We start from the raw sequence: 17,576 nt of genomic DNA on the forward strand, positions 1-17,576 counted from the left end.
GAATATCATGGCCATCCTGTATCAAAAAAGCTACTTTCCTTTGTAAGTCATAATTTCATGGCTAAAATACACACCAAATAGTGCTCAAATTGACTGTGATAAGAAGGACAGAAGGGCTGATAAGAATCTTAGATTGTCACTCTGGGGAGATGGGGGTATTGGATTCATCAGAAGAATCTGAAGGGTAAAGAAACTTCCTATAATGGGGGCAGGAGTGGGGGAAGCTGGGCTCATCCTCCCCACTGAGAGACAGGGAAAGTTAGAAGGGGACAAGCTGACTGAGAGGGAGATAGAAGGGTTGGGAGGGGTGAAAGGCCACAAAAGGACAGAGAATGGAGAGAGAAAGGGCAGTAGGGGACACTATTGGACCTGTGGGCTGGCTCAATAGAGAGCCGACTTAAAAAGTGAGTATTTGATCAGCTAAAATATAATTTGACATTGTAATGTGGACAATCGTCCTCACTAATCGCATAATTCTGTTTCCACTTGTAACTTCTCTTCAGACAATTTTAAGTTAGCTTTATGTACTTCACAGTAGGAGAGAAGAGGATCCAGCCTCTCATCCAGCAGGGCAGATTCTTATCCTTTCTCAAGGGGTGAGAGTCACATTCAGTAACTTCTAAGGGTTCAGCCCACTGAATTTAAGGTCCCAATTCTCACATAATCCAGTGAATACATCCCATTTATTAGCTAATGAGTAAAGATGAACTTTCATCTCGGAATAAAAACGTCATCAATCTTAATCTCTTTTCTTACAGAGTGGCATTTTGTCTCACAAATCCTACTCAAAGCACCAATTAATGTTTTGCCAAAAGTTTTCACTTTCATCTTAGGGTTAAAGGATTTGTTAACAAAATAAGCCATGTGTGCTATACAAATGAAAAAAGTGAAAGTGAAGGTGTTCACTCGTGTCTGACTCTTAGTGACCCCACGGACTGTAGGCCACCAGGCTCAACCGGCCACAAGGTTTTCAAGGCAAGAATACTGGAGTGGGTTGCCATTTCCTTCTACAGGGGATCTTCCCAACCCAGGGATCGAATACGGGTCTCCCGCATTGCACACAGACTCTTTGCCATCTGAGAAACCAGGGAATCCCTATACAAATAAATAATACATAATACAGATAAAGCATTATCTAGCTGACTCTCAATATACTACCATTTAAAGCAAAGAGAAATAGAAACAGCAGAGGATACATCATCAAATTGGCTTCTGACCAACATCCAGACTCAAACAGCGCTGGCGAATCCCAGGACACAGCACATGTGGAGTCTCAATTGGGAAAACGTCCCAGGCAGTGTGTCCATTCCATGGGTGAGACTTCAAAGATTGCAGTTCGAGGTTACTGCTTATAATCCCAGGACATGAACTGATATCATCATCAATCTGTGAGGAAACAGCAGCTCTGGTTTCATCTTAATGCTGTTTGTTTCGTCTTATAAAACTTGGATGCTGCTAAGCCTGGGGCTTGGTTGGTCAGAGCCCCTTCCAAGGGCTGAACAAACTCAAGATTTGTCCCCTAACTTATTTATGGTGCCACAAGCCTTGCACTCACAGCAGGGAGTCACGGCACTCACAGTCGGGGTGTGTCCAGACAGGTTAGAAGGAAGGTCAGAAGAATGCACTACTTTGTCTTGAAGCCTAAACAAGACTATTTATTTAATTTCCTTAACATCCTGGTGGCTCTATGCCTGCAAATACAGGAGGCATGGGTTCGATCCTTCACAAGTTTGAAATCAGCTTTATAAACACTCAAGCATGGGGAAAACTCCTTGTGTATCTATCACACAGTGGGCAGGTCACCTGAAGAAAGGACAAGTTTGAACTCCCGATGCCAATCATGAAGCCTTACATGTGAGAGTCAACAAGGCTCTGATCTCAGTAAGAAAAACAGGGGCTCCCAAGAGACACAGAGGGAACATGCAGAGGTACCCCAAAGTATATCACCACTTCGGAAGGAAGTGATCCTCACCCACAGCAGGATCCTGAGGGTCTCCACCATCATGTCCTTGTACAAGGTCCTCTGGGCAGGGTCCAGACATTCCCACTCCTCGGGAGTGAAATCTAGGAACACATCCTTGATGGTTAACTGTGTTTGAAATGAAAACACATTTCACCAACAGGCTCTGAGGAGGGTTCTTATTTTCACAGAAAAGGACAAGTGAGACAGGTAAGGTCAATTCAGCTGAAGTAATATTCTGATAGATCCATGCAAATCTATTTGGAGCAAATTGGTGGTCTCTAACTTAATTTTCTGTTTTTTCATAAGATGATGATATCCTCCAATCAACATTAATTTGTCATATGTGTGGACAAGACATGAAAAACCAATTACAATTAACAGTGGGTTGTCTATGCAGAAGTGTTACACTCCACACACTGAGTGACATTCACTATCTAGATGAGTTACAGCAAGACTGGTGTCTTCAGAGACAACAAAGTCCACAGTGACTTTAAAAGAACACACACTGTGATGAGGATGAATCATCACACTGACCAGAGGTGTCTCAACACTTCATACACACTAAGCATTACTCTAAACACTTTACACATATGAACTTCTCATCAACATAACAGCATATTAGAGAAGGATCTGTGTCCACCTTACAGGAGAGAAAACTCTGTCACTCTAAGAAATTACTCAGGTTAAACAGTTAAGAAATGAAGCAACAGCACTTGAGTTCAGGTGGTTGGGAGAGACAACTGAACCGAAGAAATTAAACAGTTAAGTAACAGTGTAAAGGACCATCCACAGAAAGTTCCCAGAGAATACAGGAAACAAGTTCAAGGAAGCTGTAGTGCAATGGAACAGTAAAACGATCACTATACAGAATCATCCCCTCTCCCCGCTAATCCATACAATGTCAGTAATCTTACTACTATTTATATCATTCATGTGATGAGATAGAAAAAACTTAAGGTCATGGAATACACTTAAGATACAAGTGCAACTGCTACAAAGCATAAAGCATATTTATGAGATGATGTTTTATAATAAAACCATGGAGTTACATATCCATGCACTCATGCATGCACATGTAAACAAACAGCTGATTGGAAAAAAAAAAAAAAAAAAGAGTTGTCTTTTTTCTTTCATTCAATCAAAATTTAGTGAGCATCAACTCTGTGTCCCGAACTGGGAATACAGCAGTATACATGATGGAGCTTACAATCCAGGAGCCAGCTGGCCAATTACATCCATAATTTTAACATCACTATTGTTATATGTGCTCTGAAACAGACCTGGTGCTAAGACAAGATTCAACAGAAAGTCTTGACCTACATCAAGAAATCAGATATCAGACGAGGTCTCCGTGAGGAAGAAACACTTAGGATTGGCAAGGTGGGAAATGGAAGAGTTTTGTAAGCAGAGAGAAGAGCCTGAGTGCCGGCTCTGAGGCAGGAAGATATTTAGTGAACAGAAAGCCAGCCAGTGTGACTGGGACACAGGGAACAAAGAGGGGTGATGCCAGGTAGAGGCTGATTTCTACAAGGTCTAGGATTTAGGACTTTATTCCAAAAGCTACTGGAAGTCACTGAAGAATCTGTAGGAAGAAAGTTAGAGGTTTAGATTTGTTTTTTTCGAGCTCACACTGTTGTGTGTGAAGGTCATTGTTGTTCAGTTGCTCAGTCGTGTCAGGCTATTTGTGACTCCATGGTAGCCTGCCAGGGTGGACATTTCGTACTCGAAAGAGTTGCCTTTTGACACATTCTGGGATGATACTCCCATTTTCTTTTACTTGTATATTTCAGCATCTTTGGGACATTAAAAATCAATCAGTTGTGTGTCAATAAGTTTGTCAGCATTCTATGTCTTTTTTAAAGCTTATTTGTTTTGGTTATGCTGGCCTTCGTTGCTGTGAGCGGGCTTTCTCTAGTTGCAGCTGCAGTGCCCGGCTCCTCATTGCAGTGGCTTCGCTTGTTTTGGGGCACAGGCTCTAGACAGTGCGGGCTTCAGGAGTTATGGCTCCCGGGCTCTAGAGTACAGGCTCAGTAGTTGTGGCACATGGGCTTAGTTGTTCTGAGGCATCTTCCTGGATCTGGGATAGAACCCATGCACCCTACATTGGCAGCCACATTATTATCAACTGTACTACCAGGGAAGTCCTCAACATTATCTTATTGTAGTTCAAAAAAATAAAAGGATACTAGTTCAAAAAAATAAAAAGTAATATAAGCAGAACCTAATATACAGATTTATTCTAATATGTATAAAATACTTGTGTTTAAAAATAATATCAAAGCTTCCCTGGTGGCTCAATGGTAAAGAACCCACTGGCCAATGCAAGAGACATGGCTTGTTGCCTGGTCTGGTAAGATCCCACATGCTGAGGGGCAACTAGATCCCTGAGTCTCAATTCCTGAGCCAGAGCTCTAGAGCCCAGCAGGTGAAACTACCGAAGCCAATGCACTCTAGAGCCTGTGCTGCAAAACGAGAGAAGCCAATGCAAGGAGAAGCCCCCACTGCAATGAGAGTGGCCACCACTTGCCGGAATGACGGAAAAGCCATTGAAGCAACGAAGACCCGGTACAACAAAAAAATATTTAAAAAAAAAAAAAAAAAAAGTGACTTTATCCTTAATTTGAGGTATGTAGTTATGTTTGTGTATGAGTACATAATCAAAATTTTATTATTATAGTCCATTAATGAAATATTTAATTAAGATTAGGAAAGTTGGAGAATTCCCTGACGGTCCAGTGGTTAAGATCCCACACTTCCACTGCATGATTTTGGGTTCAATCCCTACTCACAGAACTAAGACCACCCAAGCTCACCATGCAGCCAAAAAAAGAAAAAAAATTAGTAAACTTGATTTCACAGTTTAAATGAGAAAAGGTAATGAAACACTCTCTAGACCTGAAATCTCCTTCTCAACTTTCCATTCCATTGCCAAAACTAAGATTTTTAAGAGATGTGCATTTAATTTTATTTATTAGACTCTGATGCTGGGAGGTTTTGGGGCAGGAGGAAAAGGAGATGACAGAAGATGAGATGGCTGGGTGGCATCATCGACTCAATCGACGTTGAGTTTGAGTGAACTCCAGGAGTTGGTGATGGACAAGGAGGCCTGGCATGATGCGATTCATGTGGTCGCAAAGAGTCAGACACGACTGAGCGACTGAACTGAACTGATTATTATTTTTTAAAAATGTATTTATTTTAATTGGAGGCTAATTACTTTACAATATTGTAGTGGTTTTGTCATACATTGACATGAATCAGCCATGGGTGTACATGTGTTCCCCATCCCATCCCTCTGGGTCATCCCAGTGCACCAGCCCTGAGCACCCTGTCTCATGCATGAAACCTGGACTGGTGATGTTTCACATATGATAATATACATGTTTCAGTGCTATTCTCTCAAATCATCCCACACTCGCCTTCTCCCACAGAGTCCAAAAGACTGTTCTATACATCTGTGTCTCTTTTGCTGTCTCGCATATAGTTATTGTTACCAACTTTCTAAATTTCATATATATGCATTAGTATACTATATTGGTGTTTTTCTTTCTGGCTTACTTCACTCTGTATAATAGGCTCCAGTTTCATCCACCTCACTAGAACTGATTCAAATGTATTCTTTTTAATGGCTGAGTAATATTCCATTGTGTATATGTACCACAGCTTTCTTACCCATGTGTCTGCTGATGGACATCTAGGTTGCTTCCATGTCCTGGCTATTATAAACAGTGCTGCGATGAACATTGGGGTACATGTGTCACTTTCAATTCTGGTTTCCTCGGTGTGTATGCCCAGCAGTGGGGTTTCTGGGTCATATGGCAGTTCTACTTCCCGTTTTTTAAGGAATCTCCACACTGTTCTCCATAGTGGCTGTACTAGTTTGCATTCCCACCAACAGTGTAAGAGGGTCCCCTTTTCTCCACACCCTCTCCAGCATTTATGTACTATAAAAAGTCAGATCTGATTCCCCCTCTTTTTCAGATTTTAACAAGTACGTGCACACTAATACCTAACTTCCACATGCAGCTTCTTTACCCTCGTTGACATAGAGCAGACAGCACATCCAGATGGGCCCTAAGCAATCCCTGCTGCCCAACAGCACTGAGACCCCGTCTCCAACCCATGGGTGAGAAGCCCTGCCCAGGACAGTGCCCAGGGGAGCCTCCTCACAAGGGCCGGGTCACTGGGTCATGGGGAGACGGGATCTAAGTGGAGATAATAGGCCCTGAGGGAAGGCCACGGGTGAGTGTGCATGTACAGGAGTCAGACAGGACACTTCAGAGTCAGACACGATTAGCGAGTCCAGAGAAGGGCATTTCAGGAAGGACAGACTGAGAACCCACTGAGAATATGACCTTACCTGAGAAAGACCCATTCATGACACATTTTCTTTCATCTTCTCGGCTTCTTCCTCACGCAACACAAGTCTTCAGAGGTCTATCATGAAAGTGGAAAGCATGCTGTTTAATGCTTAGAGTCAACAGACCTGCTTCCTGAGCCCCAATCCCCCACACAGAGAAGCCCTCACCATGTGGAACAGACAGTCCTCTGTGCCCACGGTCTCGGGAGGGACTCAGGACGGTCAACTCCCGCACGGAGTCCAACATGGGACTTTCCCACACTTTCCTTCGGATCACACTCCCCTCCTGGTGAGGCCTCATGTACACAGCAGCAGGGGGCACCTCCACTGACCCCACGATGCCCTTCAGGTCACACAGCAGGCCCAGGTCCAGCCGCACTCAGGGCAGAGCGCCCTCCCCTCCCCCAGGGCCTGATCTCAGTCTCAGAAGTGGAGGCTAAGAGCCCTGGTGCTCAATGCAGGATCCAAATCAGAATCATCTGCGCCTCTGTGCAAATTCCTGGGGCGAGGCCCCACAGGAGAACCTGAGGAGCATGTCTGATGGGGGAGAATCGACTAACCAAAGGGGTATGTGTATACATACCATACATCATGTGACCATGTGACATGTGTACACCGTGAAATATTTATCACAATCCACGAACCAACACATCCATCACCTCCAAAATCCCATGTTCTCTGTGGGGTGAAAACACTGACGATGCACTCTCCTGACATATTCCCACTGTGCAGTAATAGAATAGGATTAACTATGGTCAGCATGCTGCACATACCTCCCCAGGACTTACTCACTTCACAACTCATAGTCCGTACTTTGTGACCAACATCTCCCACAACAACGCTTGTCTCTCTCTCTCTCTCTCTCACACACACACACACACACACCCACCCATTCACTGGGTTCATCAAAAGGTCCACTCTTGCTCTCACAATCCTCCTGGAGACACCAGTGAAGCTTCCCTTCAGCTTCTCCCATTTTTCTACCTCTTCTCCGTGCATGGTTGAAAACGAGCAGAGACCACTAGGCATGCATAGTGCAACAGAAATCTGCCCAAGCAAATTTCAGCATGACAGCAAATCCAAGGACACTGGGACTGAATATGGAGAAAAAGAACCTGGTCCTCTTGGGAAAACCTATCAGTGACTGTGGACATTATGTAGCTGAGAAATACGCAGACTGAGTTCAATAAAGAAGTCACAAGACGAGAGAGCCCCCAATCTCACTGGCTCATGTTCTCCCTGCTCACAGCTAAATGCAAGATAACCACATTAAACTCAGCATCCGCTGCAATGGGCAGATGAGCTGCTGGAAGGCAAAGCTGCTGTCCAAGATGGAAACTGGCCCCTGGATGGACAGAACTTAGAAGACCTGGGGGCTGCAGTGAGCAGTGACACTGCAGACTAAAATAAGGGGACACCACAAGACACTAGATCAGGCTTCTTAGGACTCTCACATCTTTTTGCTTTGAGTAAAAAGTCTCCACATGGGGTAAGGATCAATTAGAGTTGAAATGTCCAGAACAGATATGGGAACCATCATCACCTACCCTGTAACCTCCATCTCCCCTGAGAATTCTTCAGCCAAACACACATTCATAGTCTGTGAGATGTTGTAAGAGATGTTGCACATATCCTGGAAGGAAGAGGAAAATGGGGCATCCTTCAATGAAGGGAAACGAGGAAACATTCCAAATAATCAAAGGAGAAGGCCATGTCTGATGATGGTGATTAATATAGAGGCAGTAAATCTGGTTAACATGACAGCAAATATCAGAAGGAGATGGGGAGACCTCTCTGGCCTAGACCTGAAGGAAGAGAAAGAGCAAGGGCAACAGTGATATAATGGCCAAAGGTAGACGTAGCAACTAAGATCCGAGACAGAGAAGGTTTTGGTGTCTGTGAACAAGGACTAAGTGAATGTGACCAGGACAGACTGACCATGAGAAAGGGGTCAGCTCCCAGGATGAGGCTGGAGACACTGGCAGAGACCTGAGGATGACAAAGGGCTGTGGAGCCACCTGAGGAGTCAGGATGCTGCCCTGAGGACATGGGGAAGCCAGCAGAGGTGGGAATCCTCCCTTCACATCGACCTTTATTCACAGAAGACAGTTCATGATTCTGTCTCTGAGCCTATGCTCCCACCTCCACCCTACTATTGTCCTTTTTCATGCTGCAAGACTGGGATCCATTTCAAATTCTAATACCAACTGGGCAGTCCCTCCAAGAACTGCCACACACCCAATTTGGCCAATCATCTCAGGGGTCACTGTTGCTCAGCTTCTGGACCTGAGGGGAAACATCATCAGATCAACTCAGCTCACTAGATGTGAGATCACATAAAAGAGAGGAAATTGGAGTATCAGACTAACTGCTTACATTACGTCGTGACTGTTAACCTCTACTCCACACCAGGAAAAGGGAAGGGGCTGACCCACCTCTGAGAGAATCAAGACACTGCAGCAGCTTAAACTTCTATAACCTCTGCACATAGATGTTATCTTTTAATACAGATAATTACAAAATGCACAAGCCTTACAGACAGAAGTTTTGCAATTCTCATTTTCATCTGTATAATTTAAAAAAGAATGTCTTAAACTTAGTAGATTTTAAAGCCAAAAATCAATGTATAACAACTTAATAATTCTTATACAATCGATTCAGCACTCGTCTGGATCTAGTCCCCTCCCCCACCTGCACAATAGTTGTTTCCACTTCATCTGGTTTATCTGTTTCCCTACTTCTTTCTCCGTCTCCCTTTCTCTTCCCCTCTGCTCTCCTGCTGTGCCTGTCCTCCTCTCTACTTCTTCCCTGACTCCCATCCAGCCTCTCTCTGCCATTTGTTCCCCGACAAGATGCTTTCTCTCCATCCTCCCTGGTGATCCTCAATCTCCCGCCTTTCTTCCTCCATCTCTGCCCTCCCTTCCTCCCAACTCTCTGGCATCCTCAAGTGGCTGTGCTTCCTTTCAGCTTCCTTTCTCAGCTCCTCCAACCACTAGGAGCCCCCTTTCTCTCCCAGCAGGATACTGTTTGTAGGTCAAGGTCCCAAGTCTTGTATCCCCTTTGAGGGCTCTCTGTGTGAACTGCCTCTCCACTGTCGCCTTCTTTGGGACCCCTGATTTACAACCCCTCTCCCCTGAAGACTATATAAGGGGGCGGCAGAGGATGAGATGGTTAGATAGCATCCCTGACTCAATGACACGAATCTGAGCAAACTCTGGGAGAAACAGGGTTCGAAAAGACTGGGGCGGAACAACACCTCCCTATCTTGCTCACCTTTAACTCTCAGGAAATCCTGTTTTTCTCTAAGCTTTTCCCCTAGCCTCTACCTTCAAGGCCCATTCTTTTTCATGCTGTTGTCTCTTCACAAGTTCCTCACAATCTTCTTCACTGCCACTGCTTCTTCCTCGCCACTGTTTCTTCCTCCTGTTTCTCTTCATTTTCTATTTCTCTAGGAGTCGCTGTCTCTGCTTCTCCTGACAACCCCTCGCCCACTATTTACAGGGATGGTGACTGATTAAGAAGCCCGGTTCCCGCAAAAGCCAACCAGCAACGGGTGGAATTTGGGACGGAACCTCGGGTGCCACGTGGCTGGCGCACGTCACCTCCCCCGACACCGGTCAAGGCAACGTCATTATGAAGAGAAAGCCTACGGGGCAGAAACACGGGCCTGAGGAGACGCGAGGACAGACGGGTTGGGAGGGAAGGGGTCTCAGCAGCGGGGCGGGCTCTCCAGAATCCCAGGACCCGGGAGACAACGCGGCCTCTCCGGCAGCGGACAGGTCGGGGCGGTCGGCGTGGCTAGGGGCCGCGGAGCTAATAAACCCACCTCGCGGAAGAGAATTGTATGCGGTGTAGGAAGGGCAGAGGGGTCAGTGAGGTCAGTAAATGGTTTGAAGTAGGAAAGAGGTGCGAAACGGAGCGTCTCTGTGGACCAAAAGCTGGAAGTGCTTCAGAGCAACTTTAAAGCAAAATGGCGGCGCCCCTTTGGCGCTCACCAAGACGTCTGGAGAAGGAAATGGCAACCCACTCCAGTGTTCTTGCCTGGAGAATCCCAGGGACGGAGGAGCCTGGTGGGCTGCCGTCTATGGGGTCGCACAGAGTCGGACACGACTGAAGCGACTTAGCAGCAGCAGCAAGACATCTGAACTTGCTGGGGGTGGGACGGGCGCAGGGATTTAGAGTCACTAGCGAACCTGAGACTCGGGGTAACGAGGAAAGGAGATTGAAGGCGCAGGTTTGATTAGAAACAGAAAAACTCACGCGGAGCTGAGAGACCTCCACTTGCCGCGCTCCGCTTCCGGGTTTGCGGGAATCTGCGTGCACGCGCAGTGAAAGGGCGGAGCGGCATGGGGGCGGGGACTCAGCGGAGCCGGGTCGTCGGAGGACGGGGCGTTGAGCTAAGCCGAACACGCGTCGGGACATCGGGAGTGTGAGGAGGGCCTTCGAGGCGTTCTGGGACAGACCTCTGGGAGAAGAGGGTGGGGGCGGTGCGGTGCGGCGCGGCGCGGAGAAACAATTCATTACTGTAATCACCTCTGAAGCGGACTGCAGCCAGAGTATTAAAACAGGCCTGCTCCTTGCAAGGAAAGTTATGATAAAACCAGAAAGTGTTAAAAAGAAAAGGCATTACTTTGCCAACAAAGGTCCCTATACTCAAAGCTATGGTTCTTCCAGTAGTCAGGTAGGGATGTGAGAGTTGGTCCATAAAGAAGGCTCAGCATAGAAGAACCGGTGCTTTTGGATTGTGGTGCTGGAGAAGAGTCTTGAGGGTCCCTTGGACTGCACGGAGATCAAACCAGTCAATCCTAAAGGAAATCAGTCCTGAATGTTCATTGGAAGGAGTGAGGCTGAAGCTGAAGCTCCAGTACTTTGGCCACCTGATGGGAAAACCTGACTCAGAAAAGTCCCTGAGGCTAGAAAAGACTGAAGGCAGGAGGAGAAGGGGGACAACAGAGGACGAAATGGTTGGATGGCATCACCGACCGGATGGACAAGTTTCAGCACGCTCCAGGAGATGCAGGATGGGAAGCCTGGCTGCTTTAGTCCATGGGGCCGCCAAGAGCCGAACACGTCTGAGGTACTGAACAATAACTGCTCCTCGCCCCACCCATCCCATATAATCATCTCAGGCTTGAGTCTAGCACTGGCAATCAACCTTAATGCACAACATGTAAAATTATCCCTCAAATGTCTTCACATTCTCCAATCTCTTAGGATCTTTCCCCACTATTACACAGCACTACCCACCACACTTGTCAGCAATCCAAAATTCAGCCCTATCCCCACTGGGTTTCATTGGACTGGAAAACATCCAACAAAACCCCACTTCTTTAATTCAAAGAAAATTTTCTACACTAGTATCAGACCATATGGGCTCCCCAGGTGGCTCAGTTGGGAATTTGCCTGCCAGTGAAGGAGCTACAAGAGATGGGGCTTCAATCCCTGAATCAAGGACCCCCAGGATTAGGAAATGCAACCCACCCCAGTATTCTTGCTTGGAAAATCCCATGGACAACGGAGCCTGGTGGGCTACACTCCATGGGGTTTCAAAGAGTCAGAGGTGACAGAGCACAGCGACCATTCTGTATTTCTCTTTGACTCCAGTGCTGATACAATGATTCTAGTGCTGATACAACTAACTAGCATCACTGAAAATAATCTCCTAAAATGAAGAGTCTTTGTAGTCAACTTATTACTCTGGTCATATAAACTAGAAAAGGACAGTAATAAGCCTCCCTAACACGGGAGAAAAAACTCCAGCTCCATCACTAATCTCCAAAGTTGAAATTCTAATCTAGTTCATGAACACTTTTTACAGGATATTTATAAAATTATTGTGTCATGTCGTAATCAAAATGACTTTTTCCCTATAAACTAGTATATATTTCGTGCACCATTTGTGTCAGGATTTTACATGGAAAGGACTCGAACCCCAAGCCTCTAAGTCCACAACTGAATTTACTTGGGGTGGAGGAACGGGTGGATGAGTAGGAAAGTCTGGTGACCCAAGATCACAGATATGGAGCAGAGGCTCAGTTTAACAAGAAAAAAAGAACAAAAAACAGTACCACATGTTTCCAATGGTGACTACACCTACCATTTGTTTTGAACTCCGCTTCTGGGCATGAGGGGCGGGCCCAAGTGGGCCAGAGCAGATACTGGCATGTTCCATCCTTTAGTTGCCAGGCCTTTTGTCAGGCTTTAGAAGTACTTGGTGCTTCACTGATGGCTCAGATGGTAAAGGAATCCACCCAGAATGCAGGAGTCTGGGTTCGCTCCCTGGGGTGGGAACATCCCCTTGAGGAGGGCATGGCAACCCACTCCAGTCTTCTTGCCTGGAGAACCCCATCGACAGAGGAACCTGGCGGGCTACAGTTCATGTGGACCCAAAGAGTTAACATGACTGAGCGACTAAGCACACACACACAGTGTTTCATGTCTTGAGTTGCACCACTGATTCATCATTAGTTTAAGTAACTATCTGTAACAGTTTCAAAATAAAAGCTGGAATTCTGTGGGATAATAACTGTCAAAAGTAAGGTTTCCTGCTGATGAGGCTGAAGCAATCCAGAGGCCTGGGAACTAAAACCAGGCATGGCCACTGGGCTGGGGGTAGGTGGGAGTGGGGTGGGGATTAATGTAGGGTGGTGGCTGGACCCAGGAATATTCCAGAAATTAGTATTATTTAGCAGTTTAAGTAAATAAGAACTAGCTTTGTGTGGGAATGACAGGCTAGAATATAGAACACACAACTCTTAGAATGCACTACTTCATACTAACAGTTCTAAGGTGAAAAATGTCTTGACATTCCACTTCTTCAAGGATCAAGCTTATTAGTCACTGAAGTGGCCCAGCGACAGTGCACCCTGAGGGGAATGCAGGATGGAGAAAAGCAGGCACCGTTCAATGCTTTGGAAATTCTGGCCTTGGTATTTCAGGAAGGGCTGCTTAGGCCCATCCTCCTCCTCAGGAAGTCCAGATAAATTTGGGCGATTCTCTCCTGGTTTCAGATCACCCAGTTATTGGTTGAGGACACCAAACTTTATATAGCAATGTATTAATGTACATAGGCCCCCAGTGAAAAGATACACGAGGATCCTGGTTGAAAGATACTGGGATTTCCTCAGTTGAAAGACACTTAGTGGTACCTCCCTGGTGGTCCAGTGGTAAAGAATGCACCTGCCAATGCATTGGACAAGGGTTTGATCCCTAGTCTGGGAGGATACCACATGTCTTGGAGCAACAAGCCTATGCAACACAAGTACTGAGCCTGTGCTCTAAAGCTTGTGTTCTGCAACAAGAGTAGCTACAGCAATAAGCCTGCACACAGCAACTAGAGAGTAGCTCCTGCTCTCTGCTAACTAGAGAAAGACCATGTGCAGCAAAACCAAATCAGCGCAGCAGGAAAAGAAAATACATTGAGTGCTGTGCACTGACCAAAACAAGGAGGGTCAGCACTCCTGTCTCCAAGCAAGCCCCAGCCAGGTTTATGTATTTTATGTACAGAATTCATAGCCCCTGGTCGCCGCAAAGAGAAAAAAGCCAGTGCAACAATGGAGACCTACAGGCAAAAGTAAATTTTAAAAATTGTTAAAGAGAGAAAAAATTTCCTGTAATGAAAACTGCATTCTTCTTTATAAACAGTGTTTCTATTCTATGCTTGTGATGACTTAGCTTCAAATATGTTTGAGATAAACTTGTTTACATCAAAATATATAATACTTAAGTCTATACTTCTCAATGAAATGGAAAGTCAAAATTACTAGATGATCATTTGATGGTAATTAGGCAGTTTATTTTTTGTTTCAAAATTTGAATGCATTTTCTTCCTTTTCTTTGTTGTTTCAGGAAGCTCTGTCAGATGTGGACAACAAAGCAGAATGTAAAATATAAAGTCTTCAGAAGACAGTTTATTTTCACCAAAATTATCAGTTTTGCACCACTTATAAGTATTTCCATATGTATTAATGTACAGAGCTCAAGTCCTAAAGGAAATTTCTTCATATTTTTAGGGCATTTACTATGTCCCCTCTCATTGTCTTATGTGCATTTTAATCTTACACATCTCAAAATAACCCACAAATGTATTTGATAGTGTAAGGCAGGGAAGAAATGTAAACTAGAAACTAAGTCTAAGTCACATGTGGACCAAAAAAAAAAAAAAAAAAGGTAAGGAAAACCTACTGAAAAAACAAAATAGGGTGGCACGATTTGAGAGAAAATCATTGAAACTTACATATTACCATGTGTAAAATAGCCAAGGGGAGTTTGATGTATGACAAGGCACCCAGACCTACTGCTCTCTGAAGACCTGGAGGGATAGGGTGGGTAGGGAAGTGGGTTCAGGACGGAGGGAATATATGTATGCCTATAGCCTATTCATGTTGGTGTACTGCAGAAACCATCACAATATTGTTAAAAAAAAAAAAAACACAGAAATTTTACTACAGCTGACACTGAACCATGGAGCATATTACTTATTTCTATAATGTGACATCAACAGTTTAATATCCTCTGGAAAACAGAACTTCTATTTAGTATTTAACCTAATAAATATTTCCAATCATATAATGTTCATTCAGTTCAGTTCAGTCACTCAGTCGTGTCTGACTCTTTGTGACCCCATGGACTGCAGCACAGGAGGACTCCCTGCCATCTGTCACCAACTCCCAGAGCTCATTCAAATTCAGGTCCATCGACTTGTTGATTGCATTCAACCATCTCATCCTCTGTTGTCCCCTTCTACTCCCACCTTCAATCTTTCCCAGCATCAGGGTCTCTTCAAATGACTCGCTTCTTCACCTCAGGTGGTCAAAGTATTGGAGTTTCAGCTTCAGCATCAGTCCTTCCAATGAATATTCAGGACCGATTTCCTTTAGGATGGACTGGTTGGATCTCCTTGCAGTCCAAGGGACTCTCAAGAATCTTCTCCAACACCACAGTTCATAACAATCAATTCTTTGGCCCTCAGCTTTCTTTATATCCATATATGACTACTAGAGAAACCATATCTTTGACTAGACAAACCTTTGTTGGCAAAGTAATGTCTCTGCTTTTTAATATGCTGTCTAGGTTGGTCATAGGTTTTCTTCCAATGAGCAAGCGTCTTTTAATTTCATGCATGCAGTCACCATTTGCAGTGATCTGGGAGCCCTAGAAAATAAAGTCTTTCACTTTTTCCATTGTTTCCCTACCTACTTACCATGGATGCCATGGTTGTAGTTTTCTGAATGTTGAGTTTTAAGCCAACTTTTTCACTCTCATCTTTCACTTTCCTCAAGAGGCTCTTTAGTTCTTCACTTTCAGCCATAAGGGTGGTGTCATCTGCATATCTGAGGTTATGGACATTTTCTCCGGCAATCTCGATTCCAGCTTGGGCTTCCTCCAGCCCAGCATTTCTCTTAATGTATTCTGCATATAAGTTAAATAAGCAGGGTGACAATATACAGTCTTCACGTAATCCTTTCCCTATTTGGAACCAGTCTCTTGTTGATGTCCAGTTCTAACTGTTGCTTCCTGACCTGCACACAGATTTCTCAAGAGGCAGGTCAGGTGGTCTGGTATTCCCATTTCTTGAAGAATTTTCCAGAGTTTGTTGTGATCTACACAATCAAAGGCTTCGGCATAGTCAATAAAGCAGAAGTAGATATTTTTTTGGAACTATCTTGCCTTTTCAATGATCCAATGGATGTGGGCAATTTGATCTCTGGTTCCTCTGCCTTTACTAAATCCAGCTCAAACATCTGGAAGTTCGTGGTTCACAACCTGTTGAAGCCTGGGTTGGAGAATTTTGAGCAGGCATGTGAGATGAGTACAAATGTGAGGTAGTTTGAAGATTATTTGGCATTGCTTTTTTAGGGGGTTGGAATGAAAACTGACTTTTTGCAGTCCTATTGCCACCCCTGAGTTTTCCAAAATTGCTGGAATGTTGAGTGCAGCACTTTAAGGATTTGCAATACCTCAACTAAGTGAGTGATCACACCATCACGGTTATCTGGGTCATGAAGATCTTTTTTGTATAGATATGTAATGTTCATTAGGCTACTGTAAAAATACCTTAGGTAAAAGATAGTAAACAGTTATTTATCCATTTAGTAACATAGATAAATAGTAAGCTACGACCGTCTTCAACCATATGAACAATGGAACCTATATGTACGATACAGGAATGTTATAAATTCATAGCATGTGTAAACATTCATTGTTTTTTTAAACAGTCTCACTGTGGTTTTTCGATGTTTGACTACTGACTCCTTTAGACTTTAAAAACAACTGCTTCCTGTGCTGCATCTCTGGGCAGGCTGAGAAAAAAATCTAAGGCCTCCTTCCTTTGATACCAACTAGTAGTTCACCAGAGCAAAAACTCTCCCCTCCTTGCCATCCAGTAATCATCTTAACACTCCAAGAATGTCACCATTCCTTTTTAAGTATGCTTTTCCCAAAAGCATGGAAGAGAAAAGGAACGATATACTATTTGAATGCAGAGTTCCAAAGAATAGCAAGGAGAGATAAGAAAGCCTTCCTCAGGATCAATGCAAAGAAATACAGGAACACAGAATAGGAAAGACTAGAGATCTCCTCAAGAAAATTAGAGATCCCAAGGGAATATTTCATGCAAAGACAGGCACAATAAAGTACAGAAATGGTATGGGTCAAACAGAAGCAGAAGGTATTAAGAAGAAGTGGTAAGAACACACAGAAGAACTATACACAAAGTATCTTCATGACCCAGATAAACACAATGGTGTGATCACCAACCTAGAGCCAGAAATTCTGGAATGTGAAGTCAAGTGGGCCTTAGGAAGCATTACTATGAACAAAGCCAGTAGAAGTGATGGAATTCCAGTTGAGCTATTTCAAATCCTAAAAGATGCTGTGGATGTGCTGCACTCAATAGGCCAGCAAATTCGGAAAACTCAGCAGTGGCCACAGGACTGGAAAAGGTCCGTTTTCATTCCAATCCCAACGAAAGGCAATGCCAAAGAATGCTAAACTACTGCAGAGTCGCACTCATCTCACACACTAGTAAAGTAATGCTCAAAATTCTCCAAGCCAGGCTTCAACAGGATGTGAACCATGAACTTCCAGATCTTCAACCTGGATTTAGAAAAGGCAGAGGAACCAGAGATCAAATTGCCCACATCAGGTGAATCATCAAAAAAGCAAGACAGTTCCAGAAAAGTATCTACTTCTGCTTTATCGACTATGCCAATGCCTTTGATTGTGTGGACCACAACAAACCCTAGAAAATTC

At 44.4% G+C, this 17,576-nt stretch overlaps 1 protein-coding gene across 5 annotated transcripts in view; it reads right to left on the reverse strand.

Moving 5' to 3' along the window:
• The window catches only part of LOC129632401 (zinc finger protein 28-like), a 76,262-nt gene that overhangs the window by 9,483 nt on the left and 49,203 nt on the right, over nucleotides 1-17,576 (reverse strand). Inside the window, exons 4-7 of one of the 5 annotated variants that reach the window (XM_055554003.1) lie at nucleotides 7,871-7,956; nucleotides 6,907-7,001; nucleotides 6,324-6,400; nucleotides 1,973-2,089 (exon numbers count right to left, since the gene is read on the reverse strand). In XM_055554003.1, the coding sequence (XP_055409978.1) occupies nucleotides 6,953-7,001; nucleotides 7,871-7,956 (135 nt within the window). In that variant the 3' untranslated portion in view covers nucleotides 1,973-2,089; nucleotides 6,324-6,400; nucleotides 6,907-6,952. Of the gene's footprint in view, nucleotides 1-1,972; nucleotides 2,090-6,323; nucleotides 6,401-6,906; nucleotides 7,002-7,870; nucleotides 7,957-17,576 lie in introns of those variants that run through there. The other 4 variants (XM_055554013.1, XM_055554012.1, XM_055554011.1 and 1 more) reach the window with 4 other exon arrangements.

The sequence above is a fragment of the Bubalus kerabau genome, chromosome 17 (genome assembly GCF_029407905.1).
Source record: "Bubalus kerabau isolate K-KA32 ecotype Philippines breed swamp buffalo chromosome 17, PCC_UOA_SB_1v2, whole genome shotgun sequence".
Taxonomy (NCBI): Eukaryota; Metazoa; Chordata; class Mammalia; order Artiodactyla; family Bovidae; genus Bubalus; species Bubalus kerabau.